Here is a 19,870-nt window from a genome sequence, read left to right as displayed (position 1 = left end):
AATCAGCTGGGCCTTCTTGAGGGGTGAAGACACCTGGAAGAAACCTTTTAAATTATTTAGTACTTGTGAATCTTGCTTTCTTTTCCATATATATATATATATATATATATATATATATATATATATATATATATATACACATATATACATATATACACATTCACATATATACATACATGTGGCATCTCATTTGTGCTCACAGCAAGTCAGAAGAGCAAAGATGAGGCCTGGGGTTAGACAGAGCGAGTTGTCAGTCATCTCACACTTAGAATCCTCCATCCCACCTGGAGGTCCCTCACGAGGGGCATCCTATACTCACCAGACTCTTAGGTCTCCCTCCACAGCTGGAAAGCAGGCTCTGCCCCAGACCTTAGCTAGGAAGCAAGGAAACTTTCCTTGTGAGAATATGAAGATGTTTTGTTATTTCGCTATTGTATGGATGGGAGGCACTAACAAGAGCAGCCACTGAATGAGGGATGTGTGCTGTGAGTCCCTGCAACAGCACCAAAATACCATCTGTTGCTTCTTTATCTCCAGCATAGCCATCTCCATCCAGAAAATGGAGGAGAACCACGGTCTGTGAGGCTTGGGGGGTTATTCTTCTTGTCCTTTATAAAACTTCTCTTTTCAGAGACAAAACTCCAACAAAAAGAGTTAGAGATTCATTTTACCTGTTACTCATTTCTTGCACTAAGTTTCACATCAGATGTCTATTTTCCTTGGTATTTCTTCCTATGGGTTTGTAGCTTCAAATGATCTTGTGTTTTGTTTTGTTTTGTTTTGTTTTGTGTTTTCAGAGGGTGCTAAGGGTCAGACACAGGCTCTTTGTTATGTTTAGTAAGTGCTCTGCCACTGTGCTACACTATTGGCCCTCAATGTGTCATATTGCCTCTCATGTTTACCTATGCCTTTTCTTACCACATATGGGACCTTCTTTTCCAAAATCCTATGACCCTCTGTGGAAAGGGGTCCCTTGAATGCAGGACTTGAGAAAGTACCAATACAGGCTTTGCTGCCCTTATATCCAAGCTGGCTTTTCCACACAACCCTGGAGAACACACACACACACACACACACACACACCATTATTCTCACTTTCAGCCCATCTTGCTCTATCTCCCAGAGAGAAGACAACAACAGAATAGCTCACCGTGATGTGCCGAAGTTCCACCCTCCGATGGACAGCAGTGTTTTCAGCTCCCTGTTTCTGGAATGTAGGTGAGAAAATGGGTAAACAGGTCCCTACGCTATGGACACCTTAAGTCACTGCTCCTTTTTTCTTTTACTTTTCTTTTTTGGGGAAAACCATGGGAATGGAGTAGGGGATATGAAAAGAATAGGAGAAAGTATGTGGAGAAGATCACAGTAGAAAAGAAAATAGAGAAGACTAATCAATCCAAAGACCATTACAGCTCTGAGCATCAAGACTCTACAAAGTGGCCCAAGCTCCTCCACGTCCCCATAATTTTTCCATAAAAGAGAGACAATTCTAGAACATTTCTAGCTATTTGTTTTCTTACTCAACAAATATTCACTGAGTCATGATTATGTGCCTTTGAGTGCTTGAAACACAACAGCAAACACATAGACAAGCATCCCACTTCCTGGGAGCTTGACCTGCCCATCACTCTCTACTAATATAACAGACCTTCCCTTGGGCAGAGAAGGAACCCACAGGCGCCAGACAGGAAACACTTCAGCACCTCCTGAGCATCAGCTTCTTTGTGTATGCCCTAACTATTCTGTGTTTAAGGAGCTCCCCTTGGGAGAAAACTCACAGCCTGGCAGTTGCAAGAGGCAAGAACATTAACATTTGTTGAGTATTTGTGATTCTCAGGACTTCTTTGAAGCACATTAGCAGCATTAACTCCTCAAAACTGGGCTCAAAGGGTGAGCCAAAGCTTCCCAGGAGAAAGGAGCGTGAAGACACTCAGGAAGAGGCAACACTAGCAAGTCATCAAGGCAAGGAGGAGTTCAGGGGGCTGGTCAATGGAGAGCTCTTATGTCAGAGGTACTCAGATCCCCATTTGAGGGGAAATTGAATTAGAAAAACCAGGAAATTTTAAGAGTAGTAAGAGTTGTGGGCTTAATTTCCTTCTAGCTATAAAATCTGAGAGCTCAAGTACACATCTAACATACCTTTCCTTGAGTTTGTTGAACTCTGGATAGAGAATGTTCTCATCCTGCAGATTCTTGGCCACAATCTGATTGTTGCTCATTGAGGCAAAGGCAAATATCAGATGTGTACAAAGAAAGGGGTCCAGGTCATGGGGCATGATGGAGGCGGGGCCTGGCCGACTATGTGCCCAATTGGTGAAATAGCACACCAGTTTGTAGGCAGTACCTGGCAAGAAGAGCAAGTATTAATCAGCAGAGATCGTGGGGCAAGAAGGGAACTCAGATTCTTGACAGTAGAGTGAGTCAACCAGGCCACTGTAACAGCCTCCATATCCCCCATAAACATACACCAAAGCTGCTTATGCATGCCCCCAGACATCCTGACCTTTTGCTGAGGCTCCAGAGAAGAAAGAATGCCTCATAAGAGTAGATCTTGGCACATAAGGATACATATGAACAGCAAATAACCAGATTCCTGTGTTGGATTGTACTGGATTAATAACCTCTGGCCAAGAAGCCATGACAGGCAGAGGTTCAGGAGACGCTGAATAGAGATTTCCTAGCCAGAGAATCTCCCTGGCTCTGGAGGAGAAGTGGTTTCCTTACCATCACTGTGTTTCACCAGAAGAACCAGCCCTGCAGGAAATAAAGAAATTCATATACACACATGCAGAGTGCACGCTCCACACACCCTCCAGTTAGCAAGTGCCCTCTCCAGCTCAGCACCATGTACACATGCGGACACACACATGAGACATGCATCAGTCACTGGTTTCCTCTCCTCCAAAGCTAACAGAGTGGAACTAGTCTAAGCTCCTTTGCTAAAGCACATCACATGCTACATGTACCTGCTTTGCATAGGGACAATGATGGTTAGAAGTGTATGTTAAAGCTCTCAGCCAGTGATTCTCAATTCTGGCTACAAATTCAAAAGTATATACACACGCGCACACGCGCACATATACATCATAGCCCTCTCATCAGAAATTTCAAATTAACTGGTCCAAGATGAAGCCCAAGCATGAAAACCACCAGGTTGGAGAACTACTGCCCAGCCCCTTCCTCCACGGGTGCCTTTCTTTCTTTCTTTCTTTCTTTCTTTCTTTCTTTCTTTCTTTCTTTCTTTTTTTTTTTTTTTCTACCCCACATTCACATAATCCAGCTCCCTAAGCCCCAGGTTTCTCTGCTCGGCACCAGAGACATGACAAACTGCTATCTCCTGGACTATGTCATTGCTAGGCTCTGCCACACTCACCAGCCAGCAGCAGCAGCCTCCCCATTTCAACTGCCTGGTAGATCTGGGGATGGAGCTCAAGACTCTTTAATAGGAGTTGGCTCACATGCAGCATGGAGTCAGCTACACATAAGCACCACGCCAGAAACAATGATTCAAGAGTCACAATGACCGTTGACAACTTGCACTCTCTCTCCAGAACAGCTGTAGTTCTCAGAGCCAACAAATCAATATCCCTGACCTGACACTAGCAGGGAGTGAGTATTCACCACAGGCTATAACAAAGACAAGTGCAGTAGCCCTGAGACTTGTCTGGCAATCAGTCCCATTTCCTGGTATCCAGCTCTGGAGTTGAGATGGAGGAGACCTAGTACATGATGAATTCTATACAACATTATCAGGAAAACTGTATCAAAAAGTTTCAAAGCTTTGGTTTTGGACTAAGGCTTTTGGCTATTTAGGAAGTTTTATAGTTTTGGATGAGTTACTGAGCCCCTAAGTTTTCACACATAAAAGAAAGCCTGTTTCCCATATATAGTTTGTTCTTACTTCGAAGGAATTTATGAAAACTAAAGAGATGTGAAAACTATGGTTTACATAAAATATGTTTAATTACTTACAGATGTCATTAGCAAGCTGCCCAAAAGAGCAGGATGCTCAAAAGCAAATACTGACACCTGCCAGGCGCCTCCTGTGAACAGGTGAAGTAAACACACTAAAACAACATTTTGCATGTTTTCTTCGACAGAGTTCAGACCCAGTGTCTACTGGGCGAACATATGAGCCAACTATGAGGTGACCTGAGCCTCAGGTATATGAATACCCAAGAACCAATTTTAAAGAAACACTACAATCATGAAAAGTTTTTGTTTTGTTTTGTTTTTTAAAGCATAAATCAGGTATCTTTGATTCATTGGTTTTCTTTCTCCGTTCCAGATGGTCTGACTGTGTAGCCTCTCTAAGACAGATGCTGCTGCTGTACATGGAGCATCTATAATAGGGGGTGCTAAGCAGATCTCAGGGCAATGGAGGAGTCAAGGAAAACACAGTGCCCAGTGGTCAAATCTGTTGAACATTTGTCCTTCATTTGTGGGATGAAATAAGTAAGAAACCTCCTAATTTTTAAACCAGTAGTTTATTTGGGTACCAAAGAACAAAGACAAAATATGTAGAACATGGGTGTGGGGGGGTGGTGGTGTACGCATTTTGCTGTGAGGAAGAATGGGCTTTATTATCGAACAGACCCTAGAGCTCCTTCCTGCACTGTACAATCCCTGGGGCCCCATGAGTCCTATCTGTTTCGTGTACCATCCATTCCCTCATCCCACTTTCGACCTAAATCAGAGAATCAGCAAGTCTCCCCCAAGGCCAACAGAAGTCAGGATTGGCAACACCTAGTAGCATTGGTTTAATGACGCCTAATGCCTTTTCACTCTAATGACGATGCATGCTCCCCTTGCATCCCAGTCACTATTCCTGTACTCCAGTTCTTGTTACTGGGTCTATGACTTTGCAACTGGACCTATAAACTATTGGTACATTTGATTTCTGGAGCCTCAGTGTTGTCAGGATCCCTCTACCTCATGGCCTGAGGCACTGCTGGTTTTCTTTTAAAACCTTGACATAAAATGTTGGTCTCTACTTCTGAGACTTTCTGCATGACTGGGGTGCCCCACTACACTGCTGCTAGGAGCACTAGCTCTCAGTGTAATCTGCCTGCCAATCTGTACCTGCCCTCTCCACATGCAGAGGTATATGGTGCCAAGAAAGCCAAGACAGAACAGGAATGACCTCTAATTCAGGGGTGACCATACCCCAAAGCTGGCAGCTCTGATTCTGTATGCATAGTGGTTGATAATTGTCATGTTAAATGGGGATTACACTGAAAATCAATGTGCTCTGTCTGTCTGTTCACAATCTTGTTCCTTCAGTCCTTGGGGGGTGGGGGGTGGGGGGAGCTGATACTTATGTCACACATCTACTGGCATTTAGAAAATATTTCTTAGCATTTAGCCTATTCTTATGGGGGAAAAAATACTAATATATCTTACTTGGCTAACTGAAAACTTCCCCAAAGAATCATGGCCCCTCATATTTCATTAAACTAATGGAGATGAAGGCAGGAACACAATCATGTAGTGCTTTGGTTTCAGCAAAACATTTGACTCAAACTTTGGAGACATTGTGAATAAATTGTGGAAACATGCTTAAATCAGTTGTGTAAATACTACAAAATTCTAAAGAATATTGACATTTCTTCTCCAGTTTTGTAGTTGCAGTTTAGACAGGAACAATTCTGGGTCAGAATTTTAGACTGAGGGTTGGGAACAGTGGCCAACCCAACTTGGGATCCATCTCAACAGGAGGCTCCAAGGCCTGACACTATTACTGATGCTGTGGTGTGCTTAGTCATGAGCCTAGCGTGGCTGTCCTCTGAGAGGCCCAACAAGCAGCTAAGACAGCTGTAGATACTTACCAACCATTGGACTGAAGTCAGGGACCCCTGACTTAGGGAAAGGCTGGAAAAGGCTGAGGAGAGCATAGGACCAGCGGTCTCAACCTGGACCCCCGAGATCTCTCAGACACTGAGCCACCACCAACCAGGCAGCATACACAAGCACATCTGAGGCCCCTGATATATACAGCAGAGGACTGCTGGGTCTGGCCTCGGGAGAAGATGGTGCCTAACCCTGGAGAAATTAGAAGCCCCAGGGAGTAGAAAGGCCTGGTGGGGTGGAGGAACATCCTCTTGGAGACAGGGGGGAGGAGGAATGGAATGAGGAACTGTGGGAGAAAGGACTGGGAGGGGGACAACAGCTGGACTGAGGACAATAATAAAGCCATCAGTTAAAAAAAAATTGACCTAAAAATTTCACAGTAATCCGGGCAGTGGTGGCGCACGCACGCCTTTAATCCCAGCACTTGGGAGGCAGAGGCAGGTGGATTTCTGAGGTCGAGGCCAGCCTGATCTACAAAGTGAGTTCCAGGACAGCCAGGGCTATACAGAGAAACCCTGTCTCGAAAAACAAAAAACATTTCACAGTAAACCTGAATGAGCACTTTTTTTTAGCCAATGACCTATGTTTAAACTGGTCTGTTTCCCAATATTTGTTATAAAAGATGATTGTTGGTTAAGCAAGAATTTTACCTCTTATCTTCATATCGAGAATGTTTATTACATTAGAAAGTGTTATCATATAAAGCAATGTTTTCACAGATCATGTTTTTTACTGACATGTTCTGAGAGCACATCACTGCTCCTTAAGACTTTTATAACACTGAATAAAGTCAGTTGTTTCACGTTCAGTATTTTGTTTTTTGAGACAGGCCCTCATACCCAAGCTGATGATGTAAGCTCTTTATGAAGGATCCAGGACTACCTCTTAGGTTCAAAAGTTATGTCATCTGTCTTTAGAGTGAGAAAATACATATCCTTGGAACCAAACATACCCAGCTTATTAAGCATGGCCAGTGTCAAATGATTTCTGGTAAGTTGTATGTGTAGAACTAAAGCTTAGCATGTAGATGTAAAATATATTCTTAAGTATAGTCTTCATTGCATTGCTGAGAATCCACTCTAGAGAAATTACTACTAGACTGGAACTTTTTCATTTGAAACTAATTGTTAATGCTTTTAGCACAATGCCTCCAAAATGAAATGCTTGTCTAACACAAAAGGGACAAGGGAGTGAGTTTTCAAACAATCAGTGGCTGGCTCCCACCAGAACTTTATTTACTGAGTCATTGAATTTGACAATTCATCCCTTACACACAGAATGGCAGAATATCAAAGTAACCCATAGTAAGTGGAGGACCACATCAAAGACCATAGGACCATGCACTGTGTTCATTTTAACTTACCAGTTATTCCTCCCCTCCAGAAGCGAATTCCTTCTTCAGCCCCATTGGGCTGCACCTATCCTATGTCCACACAATGAAAATACCTATGCTTCCTCACAGAAGTCTAAAATCTCACAAGGAAATGTGTTTGGATGCTCAACAGTGGCCTACTTACCTTGCTTACTATCCTATTTTTCCTATTTCCAGTACTCTAAAGATTAGACACGAAGTTCCTTTTTTTTGTTTGTAATTAGTTATTTTCCTTATTTACATTTCAAATGTTATCCCCATCCCAGTTTCCTCTCCAAAACTCCCCTATCCCCTCTCCCTGCTCCCCAACCCACCCACTCCTACTTACTCGCCCTGGCATTCCCCTATACTGGGGCATAGAACCTTCACAAGACCAAGAGCCTTTTCTCCCACTGATGGCTGACTAGGCCATCCTCTGCTGCATATGCAGCTAGAGACATGAGTCCCACCATGGGACATGAAGTTCTTGAGACAACAACTAAAGCAATTTCCTGGTTCTAAACTCCCCACCCCCAACATTATCTATATTAGCAATAAGCAACTCAATATAAATGTTGATTAGATACAAATTGTCTTTAGCTTCTTCCACACATGGATTCTATTAGATGCCCTAAGCCTTCACAATACACACACGTTAAAAATGTCTTTCTATTCACATATACTTGGTGGGCTTAAAGCCAAACAACTACCAAAATGCAAAGAAAATACAAGACATTATGCACTGTCCACATACGATGCCTTTTTAAAACCAGAGCTGTATACTCTAAAAACAGCATTGCTGTGTGAAGTTGATGACTTTTAGAAGGCCTCTTTCTGAATATCCTGTCCTTCCTTATGTATTGCAAAAATATAGAGACCCCAAGCAGTTTTGAGTTTGGGCACTTTTTACATTTTATTCATGTGCATACATGTGGAGACAACTTGCAGAGTCAATAGTCCTTTTGCTATGTCAGTCCCAGGGACCGAACTCAGGTCATCAGGCTTGATGGCTAACACTTTTACCCACTGAACAAACTCCTGACCCTCACTGGGGATTTCTGAAGCCATGACAGTGAGCCACAAGAAACATCCATATAGCTCTTCACTAGAGCACCAGGGGCCAGCTGTGCTGCAGATCGAGCTACCTAGAAAATCAGTAACACCTGTCATCACTGAGATTACACAGATCTTCAATGTTTCTTCTCCCGAGCACCCACCACTCTAGGAACAAGTCTCAGACCTTGGCTGTCCAGAGGTCAGCAGTTCAACAGTAGTGAGGCTACGTAAGAATAACAAAGCTAAGGAAATGTGTTCACTCTCGTTCACACATTTGAACAGTTAACACTAATGTGAAAAAAACTAAATGCTTTTCAACAATCAAAATAACCCTAGTGTTTCCTCACTGAGGCTTGCAGTGCTGGAACTATTCTCGAGATAATGACTTGCTACAACTCATATTCCTGATTATTTGAGGTATTTTACCTTGTATATCATAATATACTACGTAGGATTATGCCTGTCATTTACTGTGGCTTTGACTAAGTTGGACATCTGTGGCATGAATTAATCAATGTGGATTACTTTTACCAATACAGACCTAAAAGGAAACAAACCGTATTTACTCATTTCTTTCAGGATTTTCCTCTATTAGTCTTAGCCCCAAAAGCAGGCCATGTAAATGCACTACCTGTCCTTACCTAAGTGACACAAAGCACAAGCTTTATCTCTAAGCAGCAGAAACTGATTCGACCTATCTTATGCCTTCCCTGGAACTTAGTAACAATGGAAGTCCTTGCTTCCACAGTCCCAACCCCAGGTGACCTTGACTGCAAACTCTCAAGTGTTTTGCTCGAGGGTAATTACAACAGAGGCTCATGACTGGCAAGACTAGAATGGACGATCACATTCCTTCAGGGCGCCCATTTTATGTGCTTTTCCTAAACCCACATTGGAAAGCTCCAATAAGATCAGTTACAGATCCAGTCTCTAATGGAGTGGAATACAGTAGAATACAAAGACAGTGGGCAGTTAAGTCTGACACTGGCAATTCACCTAAGCGAAGCAGGTAATGAGTAACAGCTCTGGGGAGGGAAAAATCAGTGATAAAAGTCTTTATTTCACCTTTCAGTATTTCCGACAGTTTCCCTGATGCTGGATCTCAAATCTTAGGAGTCCAAAAATACATTCAGACTTCAGCTTTCCAGAGAAAGGTACCCAGATCAATTTTTAGGTGGGAAAAATGACAGATCTCTCTGTAACAATCCATGTCAATTTCCCCACTTCACTGAAACACCTTTAAGTGGTCCATCATCCCTACAACTTATCTGTGAAATCTAGGACAGGAAAACACTCATCTCTCACACACACAACACCAATGAAGGAAAGGGTGAGCAAGCACTACACTGCAGGGCCAAATTTATTCACCCATAAAATGGATTTGATTCAGTATAACAGGGATTTGTACAAAACTGTTTTGTCTTCTCAAGGTACACTGGGCTAGACTTTTGTATATGGAAGTAATTCCCATAATAGTGAATTAAACTCTATATAAAAATAAGTTATGCACCTCTGAGTAGTGTGAAGTATTCCCAAAAATCTAGGGATACCCACATTCCATATCCCTAACACAGCCGATTCCCAGACATGGGAAGCATAAAATCCTCTGGTCACTTCGTCAGGGGTAAAGAGCATTGCTTTGGGAAAGCTGAAGAATAATTTTCTCCACTCCAAACTATACACCGCACTCACACATGTACTCACATACACCCATTTCCAGAGGAAGTTTCTTCCTCCGAGTCACTATGGGATGCAGCCTCCCTCAGGCTGAGAATCTGCCTGTTACTGCACGGGGCTAGGGAGGAAACATGCTCTACAAGGCTCCTGTGCTCTCACACATGGAAGGCAGGGGCAAGCAAGTAGTCGCTTGCAGATGGAGGGCTTGTTTTGTTTTTTTCTGAAATCCATTCTACTCCACAACACTGTCAGGTCCAGGGTTTGGGAGAGGCTCTAAGGGCACAATATGGTGGATGACCTGATGGTCCCAGCCAACTGTGGTAAGAAGGGAGTGATTGAGTGGAGACCACGTAGCATCTCTCACAAAGTCTCTGTGGGCTCGACTTCTAAACCTAGAACAAAAGGGGAAAAACAGGGTGTGAGATGAAAACCCAGGAGAAACTACTTGGAAAGAAAACCTAGTAACATACTCAGGACACATTTTACCATCTATACAGCCCCATTACCAGGCCAGTGGGTGTTAGATTATCCAACCCAGTCTACTTTCTTAGGTGAAGACACAGTGGACAGAACAAGGAAGCAATAATGTCCACAGTCAATGGGAAATTATGGCAGAGGGATACATACCCAGGTCTCCCATCCAGTGCCCTTTTTTACTCTACAGCAAGTTCCACTTCTCCGAAGTGGTTCCCTAAATCAAGCTGGAACTCTAGCCAGAAAGCCTACAATCAGAAAGCTTTCAGCACTCAGTCTTGCAGACACATAGCTGCAAATGGAGAAGACTTTGGGGAGGGGTTGGGGGTGGGGATCTCTGCAGACAAAGATGAAGACTTTTCTTGTACTTATACTTATTTTTAATAATATGTGTGTATTTCCATGTGGGTGTGCATGGCCGAGTGCAGATGCCCACAGAAGCCAGAGGTATCGTATGCCTTGGATCTGGAGTTCGAGACAGCTATGAGCAGACTAATGTGCTTACTAGAAACAAAAAGGAAGTACTCTTAACTGCTGAACCATTTCTCCAGACCCAACAAAGGAAGAATTCTACATGTATGTTCCTGAAGAGAAACCAGACCTGCTTGCCCACTGGTCTTGATCCCCGATTCCTGACCACAGGATTCTACTTCAAACTTACACCTCAGAAAAGCTTGAATCCAGCACAGCAAGTGAACAGTCTTCACTGAGAGAAGTCAGGAGGGGGACACTAGGAGAGGACACAAAAGGAAAAGAAGATAAAGTTCATAGATTCCACAACCAAAATCTATCAGGACCAGCCCTGACCCCACTGTAAACTGAGCCAGGGGAGAAGGATCCTGATACCCACTTGGGGTTTAGGTCTTACTACCATTACAATCCCAAGGAAAGGCAAAGAAAATGGAACAGTGCTCACAGAAACCACACTAGTAACTCACCAGCCCAATGGCTCCTTCTACATTAGCAACAATTACTCAGACTCGCAGGCTTTAAGCAGGAATGAGATTATATTTTAGGTCTTCTCAAACTATACAAACCAAATAAAGACTATACTGACAAGCTTAGGAAAGCCAAGTTAGAGTACTGCCCCATCTAAGGACCAATGGAAGCAGCTAATGCTTTGCCAAATAGATATCTCCTCCCTGTATCACTCCATTCCTACTCCTTCACCACTGTCCCCACCCATCCCTTCCAAGTTCCTGGTGACACACAGTACCTGTGTGGAGAGAATACCAGTCTAGTGACACACTGGGAGTGCACAGCTGAGCTGAGGGTACAGCTTGCATTCTTGGTGTCCACAAGGGAGACAGATCCATTCTCGTCACCTGTAGAAGAAATAAAGCATGTCACGGTGGTTAAGAATTCACGTCCCAGGCTAAGTATAGTATACACCTTTAATTCTAGTATGTGGGAGGCTGAGGCAGAAGGATCTTTGAGTTCAAGGCCAGCCTGGTCTACTCATCAGGTTCTAAGACAGCCCAAACTTCATACAGACCCTGTCTTGAGGAAGAAAACAACAACAACAAAAACCATACTTTGATGTGAGCCAGACCTGGATTTGAATGAATCCCAGTCTCTCAAGATGTAGACAACAGTTTCCTTTGTGGTGTAGAATCAGTAAGTCACTGTGTGGCTGGGACAATTACTTAACTACAAACTCTTACCATATGCAGTCACACCACAGCAGAACATAATTCCATAACAGCAAGCACTTGCTCCACAGCTCACTGACTTCTAACCATGCCCAGAAAAAAGAAGCTGGAACAATGAGGAAACAAACCCACTAGGGAAAAAAAGATGTTCTCCATAGCTACCTCAAACTGGCATAATTCATGCAGTGCCTGCATGTGCTGACAGGGGCATGTACTCCATTGAAGGTAGCACTTTGTCATCCTCCCCATTCCCAGAGCCGGTATTGTCATGCTGCCTTACCAAAAACAAAGACTTCACTCTGCTGAGAATGCCAAGCCAAAGCCGTAGGGAGGTAGCCAGAGGCATTGCAGCCTGGAAGGGAGAAAAGGAAGACTCAGAACAAAGGTCACAACCTAGAAGCTGTCTTCCAAAGAAAGTCACTAAGTTCTGGGAACACTTTCAGTGGGTTTCTTAAATACTGCTTGAGCAGTCACGTATGTCCTCATCCCTAAGCCTCACAACCTATATCCACCCATCTCCTGTACACAACTAAAAGAACAAGGCATAAAAATAATAACCCTAGATCTTTTGTCCAGCTGTCTGCAGAGTAAACTACCCACAGAAGCAAACCCTTACTCTGTGGTCAGCAAAATCTCAGTGAGATAGAAAATGGTGTGGTTTTGTCACAGGGGTGGGCATCTAAGAGCTCCTCTGTGACTATGGGCAGTGAACATCTCCTGCCGTGGGCTCCCATTATCACTCACCCATCTGTGATGCCGGCTTGGGACAGCGGGTATCCCAGAGCAAAATTCTACTGTCCTAGGAACAGGAATAGAGAAAGGCTTTTATAATCCAAAACAACATCTACCCTGCAGTCTCCAGACCAGGGACTTGGGCGTATTAAGGGTTAGCTGCGGTTGGGAAGAAGCCACTGGACCTCACCTCACTACATGAAAGAAACACAGAGTCTTTGTGGGGAGAGGCAGCAACACAGGTAACCTGTCCTGCATGAGCTGTAAAGGAGAAACATGGCAGAGAAAAGGGAATGTGAGAAACAAGTCAACTTCATCAGATAATTTAATAACTATTTGACAGGCTATAAACTGCAACAATCACAGTAAAAGTTAATAGTTATAAAACCAGAAAAAGCTAGCAGAAATGATGAAGTGGTAAAGACAATTTGATTACAGGCTTAATAATAAGAAGAAGGGAGTTTGCAGTATAGATGTGAAGCTTGCTAACTCTAGAACAATGTCCATATTAACAGAACACACACCTCTAAGCACGACACACCTGAGAGTTCTGGTGCTACGAGTTTTCTAATATGCTTTCCCCTAAGGCTGAACTTGCCTATGCTTTCCCATCACACGTCTCCCACCTTACAGGCTGAGCTCATTCATACCTCCCTTCCAGCCAGGTCTTCCATGCCAGTGTTGAAAGCCTGAAAACCTAAGGCGCTCAAACTAAGAGCCAAAGAGCAAAGGGGCACCTTCAAGAACTCAGTGAATAAAATGAAGCTGTCTCAGGCATCCCACAAATACCAGTGTGGCTCTGTGGCTGCCTCTCTGTTTCTAACAGTGAGAACTGAAAAACAAAACGATTGTTTCTCTAAGGACATAACCAACTGGCTTGTATGTATTAACAAACCAAGTTGGACTAAAACAAAGTGAAATCTAATGCTGCTAACAGTAAGTTGGTTTTTGTCACTGTTTGTAAACAGTTTCTATAAATAGGTTACAGACTTTAAAAAAGACATATGCTTAGAAAAAATAATATGCCAATAAATGATATGCTAAAAAAAGTTAACTTCTTGGCAACTACCTAACTTTTAATAATATATTCATTAAATGTATGTGTGGCTGGGCAGAAATCCACCTGCCTCTACCTCCCAAGTGCTAGAATTAAAGGCTTGCACCGCCACTGCCCGGCCACTTAAATCTTTTTGTTAACTTTAAATGGGCAAGCTTTGAATTCTTTTGGGCAATCTATATCCAATAATGAATGAATGAATGATGTCACCAATTAGCTAGAGACTGAAGGAATCACTGATGTCATTTAGTCAGCCCTTGCAGAGTAGCCAGAATGGTTCTGCCTTTAGGACTAAGTCAACCTCCATCCTCCTCTCACTCTAGTACCCATCTTCATGAACTCAAAATTCATAAAGAATTGCTACCAAACTAAATTCTGTTACTGAAGCAAAGCCGAAAGGACAATAAAATGATGAAAGCCCCAGACAGACATTTTATAGAGGTGAACATTTAAGAGTGAGATTCAAAAGTCTTGGGCAGGAGATGGCTCAATCAGTAAAGTACTTTCCACACCAGCATGAAGACCCGAATTCAACCACAGAACTATTATTATAAAAAAAGAAAGAAAGAAAGAAAGAAAGAAAGAAAGAAAGAAAGAAAGAAAGAAAGAAAGAAAGAAAACCAGGTACGGTAGCTCCTGCTTGTAATCCCAGCACTGCAGAGACAGAGACAAGTGAATCCTTGTGGCTCCCTGGCTCCACATCCTAGTCAGAGAATCAGTCTCAAAAAACAAAGTAGACACCTCCAAAGCTGACCTCTGGCCTCCATACACATGCACATACCCCCCACCCCCCGCCACACACACACACACACACACACACACACACACACGTCTCACTGTCATAAGGCTTGAATGCTGACAAGAAAGTAGGATCTTGATCTGCAGGCTACAAGAAAGCAATGAAGAACCAAGAGTCACAGACTGCAGGCGATGATGTGAGTGTGACTCTATTGCTAAAGCCTGACTGTCTATGGAAGGTAAGATATGGACAAGAAGGACTAACCATATGAGACCCAACAGAACCTGACGAACCTGAAGGTAAGAGAATGGATGGAGGCTATCAGCCCACTTCAGTTTAATAGGGATGGCTCCCACAGGATCGTCTATTTAAAATGTCTGGCTCCCATTGGTGGACTACTTAGGAAGAATTTTGAGGTGTGGCCAAGTGTATCAAAAGCCCACATCAAGCCAGTCTTGCTATCTTACTGCCACATGCTTGTGAATTAGAATGTAAGCTCTTAGCTACTGCTCCAGCACCAGGCTCTGCCTATTGGCCCACGCTCCTTGCCGTGACAGTCATAAACCCTCTGAAATTGTAAGCAAGCCCTCAAATAAATGTTTTCCTTGATCATGGTGTTGTTTCACAGCAAGAGAACAGAACAAAGACACCCACTTAGTCAAAAGGCTGTGAGACTATCAATGGAAACGGGAGCAGAGAAATGGACAGGAAGCAGATAATGGAACCTGACTGTATGTAGTTTTGGGGTAAGGAAAGACCAATCAAAAGAACCCAGACTGGCTACTACTATTATCCAAACACAGTTCAAATATCCCAAAGGGGAAAGTAAAAGATAACTATAGGCAGGACTCAACACTTACCTCGGTATGAATTCAGTGACACCTGCTGAGCCAGGTCCCAAATTTTGATGCTAAAATGCAAAAGATAAATAGGAACATTAACTTGCAGTATCAACATTAAAATGTACCCAAACAAACCATGTCCCACGTCTGTTTCCTAGACTGTTGTATTTACAATGCACTACCAAGTCTCTCAGGAAACAGACATGCCATTACTCACTAGACTAAAAACAGCCCAAAGCATTACATAATGAAATTAACAGGATAGTTGGGATATCCACAGGAAGCCTAGATATAGAAATAATGGAAACAGGGACTCACCAGCAGTCTTTGCTACCACTGACAGCTTGTGTGCCAGAGCTCAGGACAGTGACAGTAGAGACAATGTCATCATGCTCATACTTGCAGAACTTGCTGACTATAAGTGTCTCATTCTCATCTAGCTCCCACAATTCAACAGCACCTGTTGGGGACAGAGTGGGCTGAGGTGTAGGCATGGGAAGCATGAGCCTGGGTTATACCAAGGCAGGAACTCCTGCCTAGGACTCAAGCAAGAATTGCTACTAGGCCAACAAAAACTCGTTCCTGTAAAAGCAAAGTCCATATCACTAACAGGCTTAGCTAACTTCCAGGCCATTTGATTTTATTACCATGCTGTTTTCCAAACAGGCCAGAGGCCTATGAGGAAAACTCCTTGAGATAGAGAAATAGATGTAAAATCAATTATACTGCTTCCAGAGAGCAGATCCTAAGTAATCGGTTCCCAGAGAGCCTTATTTAGATAACAGTTCAGTGACGGTCTCTTCCCAGTTATGCAGACACTAGTAAATATTTGGATTGCTTACATAAAATGTCTTAAAATACTTCTAAGATTTATATTATGTATATGATCACACTGTCACTGACAAACCAGAAGAGGACATCTGATCCAATTACAAATGGTTGTAAACCACCATGTGGTTGCTGGGACGTGAACTCACGACCTCTGGAAGAGCAGCCACTCACTGTCTTGCAATATTCTAATTTCAACTGTCAGACAGTCTCAATCACTAACATTCTACTTTCCAATTGCCATGGTCTACCTAACACTTAAGAATGTTTGTATGTGAGAGAGATGTTCTGATTTTCAGTGCACAGGTGTTTTGCTTTCATGTAGGTCTATTCATGAAGTGCATGTAGTGCCCATGGAGGCCAAAAGAGGGCGCCGGCTTCCGTAAGACTGGAGTTACAAGGTTGTTAGTGGAATGTGGGTGCTGGGTGTCCAACTTGGGTCCTCTGGAAAAATAGTCAACACTTATAACTACTGGATCCTCTCTCCAGACCCAAAATAAATCTATTTTAATCTTTGAGACAGGGTTTCCCTACTACTTCCCTACGTACCTTTGGCTGGCCTGGAACTGGATATGGCGAACAGGCCGGCCTCCAACTCACAGAGCTCTGCCTGCGTCTGCTGGGATTACAGGCCGCACCTATACCCAGCTCCCACCAACTTCTAAATTCTGATTTTCTTTAATCTGTTTAATTCTGAGAACTTCATTACACGCATACAATGTAGTTTGACTATATTCATCCCTAGCTTGTCCAAGATTTACCCTCCATCGCCTCCCAACTTCATTTCTTTGTCTTTCTAAATGCCAAAGCCTACATTTCTCAGCCTGACACTCAAAGAGAGGTGGGATTAAGGACTGTCCAGTGACAGAGCAGTTGCCTAGCAAGGTGAGTCAATTCACAGCACACAGCAAACACAACAGCAAAAGAAAATAGGAGGCTAGGCACGGTGGCACACGTCTTTAATTACAGCACAGAGGAAGACTTCTGTGAGTTCAAGGCCAGCCTGGTCTACTTAGTTTTTGGGACAGCCAAGCCAATAAGGTCAACCACCCAGCCTCTAAGTAATAAAACACCTTTTTCCATCCTACCCTGTACCCAACTCTTCAATTCCAGGGGAGGGGAGTCACTCACCTGAATCAGAAGCCACTAGGATACCTTTGTCCCCCACCCAAGTGAGGTCAGCTACTCCAGCCTCGGTCTGGACGCCAGCAGAGCAGAAACCTTCGTTGGGGGCCGCGCTAGGATCCTTGAAAAACCACAGAGAACCTACCCAGCAGCGACCACTCAGGCTGGAGACCCCGAGCAGAAGGGAACCATCTACGGTGGGGAGAGCAAAGTTACAAGGTGTCAGATAGAAGGCCTTGTTTCTATGGTAACCTCACAGAACCCCGTGGCGGGACCAGTCAGAATCTGAGATCGGGTTTGTGGAGCTGAGCTGGGGCAGGGCCAGGACGCCAGGTATGGCCGGGGAGGGCAACACGGCGCTGGGAGGACTCGAGAGGGTCAGCACCGGGAGAGGGCACCGGAGACTGGGGGTAAAGGGGCTTCCAGGCCCTGGGATCTCGGCTCACCAGACCGGTACCGTGCAGCCTCCAACTGACGTTCCATGCATGCGGGCGCATTGGGGGGCAGGTTCCACTCGCGGGCCGCCGGGGGCACGAGCGGCGGAGGGGTGTCCTTCCGCATCTCCACGATTCCAAATCTAACCTAGACCCAGACTCGACGAGAGACCCTGACTCGGCGCCGGAGGGATGGCACACGTGGTGTACCTCTGCGCAACCGCCCCTTTCCGAGGGAATTCGCTCTACTTCTCGCGAGAATTGTGTCTACCCTTCCAACTAGCTTTTCTGTCTGCTGTCCCCGCAGCGGGAGTGTTTGTTTCCCCCCCCCCTTTTTTTCTTCTTCTCGCGATAGTGGGGGGGGGGCGGGAAAAAAGCCGAGAACTTCCGAGAAAAAGCGAGCTGATCTCTTCTCGCGAGATGTGCGAGCGGCCATCTTGTTCCTGCCCCTGACAGACTCGGGTCGGGGTCACAGGGACACGGAGTCAGCTGTCCCGCTCTTCGCAGACAATGCTGTCCCGGGTGGTGCTTTCTGCCGCCGCCACAGCGGGTGAGAGACGTAGAGCCTAGGTTAGCGTAGCAGGGTGACTAGGAAGAAGCCAGGCCGGGGAGGCGGGAAGCGGGTAGAGGACGGACTGCTGCGTTTGGGCCCGAGCTCACCCACGGGAGCGGTCTGGAGAGCTCCCGGGCCGCCCAGCATCTCCGGGCGCGGCCGAGACGGATGCCGGGGCCGACACCCGGGAAGGTAGAAACGCGATTTCTCCTTGACTTTGCTAACCTCCGTCTTGTGTGTTTCCAGCCCCGTGTCTGAAGAACGCGGCCGCCCTAGGTCCAGGGTGAGTGTCACCACGTCTTATTCTCCTCTTTCCATTTCCTAGCGTCAAGCCAGAAATTGCTGTTTTCCTTCACGTTAGCCAGCTTGCATGCTCATTCGGACGTTTGTTCTTCTAATTGCCTTGAACATGATCCTGTTCCTTCCTCTGACAAACACCAAAGAGAGGCTCACCCCTCGTTGTGACCTTCAGCGACACACAACCAAGTTACTGGATTACTTACACCTAAGGACAGATCTGGTTAAATATAGCAAAATAAAACCTATTGTTTTGGGTGTCTTCCAGATTTACGTCTTTTATTAACCATATCAGGAGACCGAAATCACGTATGGCTTCGTAAAATGCTTGTGTTGATGATCACATAATGTGACAGTGGATAACTTTGTGGAGATCACAGCAACCCTAATCCTAGAGAGCTGCACCGTAGTTCCATCCTCTAATCCGTCAGTAAGACTCTGAGCTCGTGAGGATGCTTTGAGTCTAACAACTTTCACTATCATTGTTACAGCATGAAGCCGTTGCCCACAGTTCTGAAATGGACAATTTCACTAGGCTTTTAGTCTTAACAAAACAATCCATTCTCAATGTAGCAGAGAGATCATGGCAGTCCCCCCACTTAAAACCTTCAGAGCTCATATCCCTATTGCAATAAAATCTAAACATAGCAAAACCAAGAAAATTCAATCTGAATTAACCTCATCTGTGTCTTGGGTCTTTTTTTATGTACTGTTCATGCCAGTCCTGCTTTCTCCAAAGAATGTCAAACTTTTTTTTTAAAATAATTTTATTTTTGTGTGCGTGTGTGTTTGCAGAAGCAGGAAAAAAGGTATTAGATCTGGAGCTGGAGTTAGAGGTTGCTGTGGGCAGCCCAGCATAGGTTCTGGGAACCAAATCTGGTCCTGTAGAGAGCAGTAAGCACTCTTGACCGTCTTTCAGCTTTAAGCTCTTTGGTTGTCATTCAGCTTGTGGCTTGAGAGATGTGAGTATAGGTGAGGCACTAAGGAAAGATGAATATAGAAAATTTGCAGGGGCTGGGTTAGCCGTGCTGTTACTTGTTTTCTGTGGACAGAGGAGAGCCTGCTGAAGAGTTTTCAAGTCAGGTCACGATTTAGAAGCATTGGCAGTAATATGAAAGAGCTATATTTAAGGAATATTTGACAAGAAGAGCCATCCGGTTTGGAGTTGTTAAAATAGTTTTGTTTTGTTTTGTTTTTTTTTTT

The 19,870-nt window shown here is 44.3% G+C and overlaps 3 protein-coding genes across 3 annotated transcripts in view; 1 reads left to right on the top strand and 2 right to left on the bottom strand.

The window, feature by feature from the left end:
- The window catches only part of Ovgp1 (oviductal glycoprotein 1), a 13,327-nt gene extending 9,929 nt beyond the window's left edge, over positions 1 to 3,398 (bottom strand). The window contains exons 1-4 of the mRNA XM_021159142.1: positions 3,374 to 3,398; positions 2,725 to 2,754; positions 2,140 to 2,344; positions 1,151 to 1,207 (exon numbers count right to left, since the gene is read on the bottom strand). Coding sequence (XP_021014801.1) covers positions 1,151 to 1,207; positions 2,140 to 2,344; positions 2,725 to 2,754; positions 3,374 to 3,398 — 317 coding nt within the window. The remainder of the gene's footprint in view (positions 1 to 1,150; positions 1,208 to 2,139; positions 2,345 to 2,724; positions 2,755 to 3,373) is intronic.
- A 5,898-nt stretch (positions 3,399 to 9,296) lies between these two features.
- Wdr77 (WD repeat domain 77) lies at positions 9,297 to 18,133 on the bottom strand. Its single transcript, XM_021157269.2, has 10 exons — positions 17,830 to 18,133; positions 17,390 to 17,575; positions 15,749 to 15,890; positions 15,449 to 15,498; positions 12,983 to 13,053; positions 12,805 to 12,859; positions 12,341 to 12,412; positions 11,625 to 11,733; positions 11,070 to 11,138; positions 9,297 to 10,326 (listed from the first exon to the last, which is right to left on the bottom strand). Exons 1-10 carry the CDS (start codon positions 17,942 to 17,944, stop codon positions 10,167 to 10,169), a joined length of 1,029 nt encoding a protein of 342 aa, XP_021012928.1. The 5' UTR covers positions 17,945 to 18,133; the 3' UTR covers positions 9,297 to 10,166.
- The window catches only part of Atp5pb (ATP synthase peripheral stalk-membrane subunit b), a 17,559-nt gene continuing 15,658 nt past the window's right edge, over positions 17,970 to 19,870 (top strand). The window contains exons 1-2 of the mRNA XM_021157270.1: positions 17,970 to 18,367; positions 18,617 to 18,653. Coding sequence (XP_021012929.1) covers positions 18,328 to 18,367; positions 18,617 to 18,653 — 77 coding nt within the window. The 5' untranslated portion in view covers positions 17,970 to 18,327. The remainder of the gene's footprint in view (positions 18,368 to 18,616; positions 18,654 to 19,870) is intronic.

Source organism: Mus caroli, chromosome 3 (assembly GCF_900094665.2).
Source record: "Mus caroli chromosome 3, CAROLI_EIJ_v1.1, whole genome shotgun sequence".
Lineage (NCBI taxonomy): Eukaryota > Metazoa > Chordata > Mammalia > Rodentia > Muridae > Mus > Mus caroli.
The sequence above is the reverse complement of the archived record's forward strand: the minus strand, read 5'-3'. Positions and strand labels throughout refer to the sequence as shown.

Excerpts from the sequence above, each read along its gene's own strand:
- Wdr77 (XM_021157269.2), bottom strand. The coding sequence starts at position 17,944 with ATGCGGAAGGACACCCCTCCGCCGCTCGTGCCCCCGGCGGCCCGCGAG. Across the intron at positions 17,576-17,829 it reads GGCTGCACGGTACCGGTCTG|ATGGTTCCCTTCTGCTCGGG; the intron begins GTGAGCCGAGAT and ends TCCCCACCGTAG. Across the intron at positions 12,860-12,982 it reads TGTTTCTTTCATGTAGTGAG|GACAGTAGAATTTTGCTCTG; the intron begins GTGAGGTCCAGT and ends TCCTGTTCCTAG.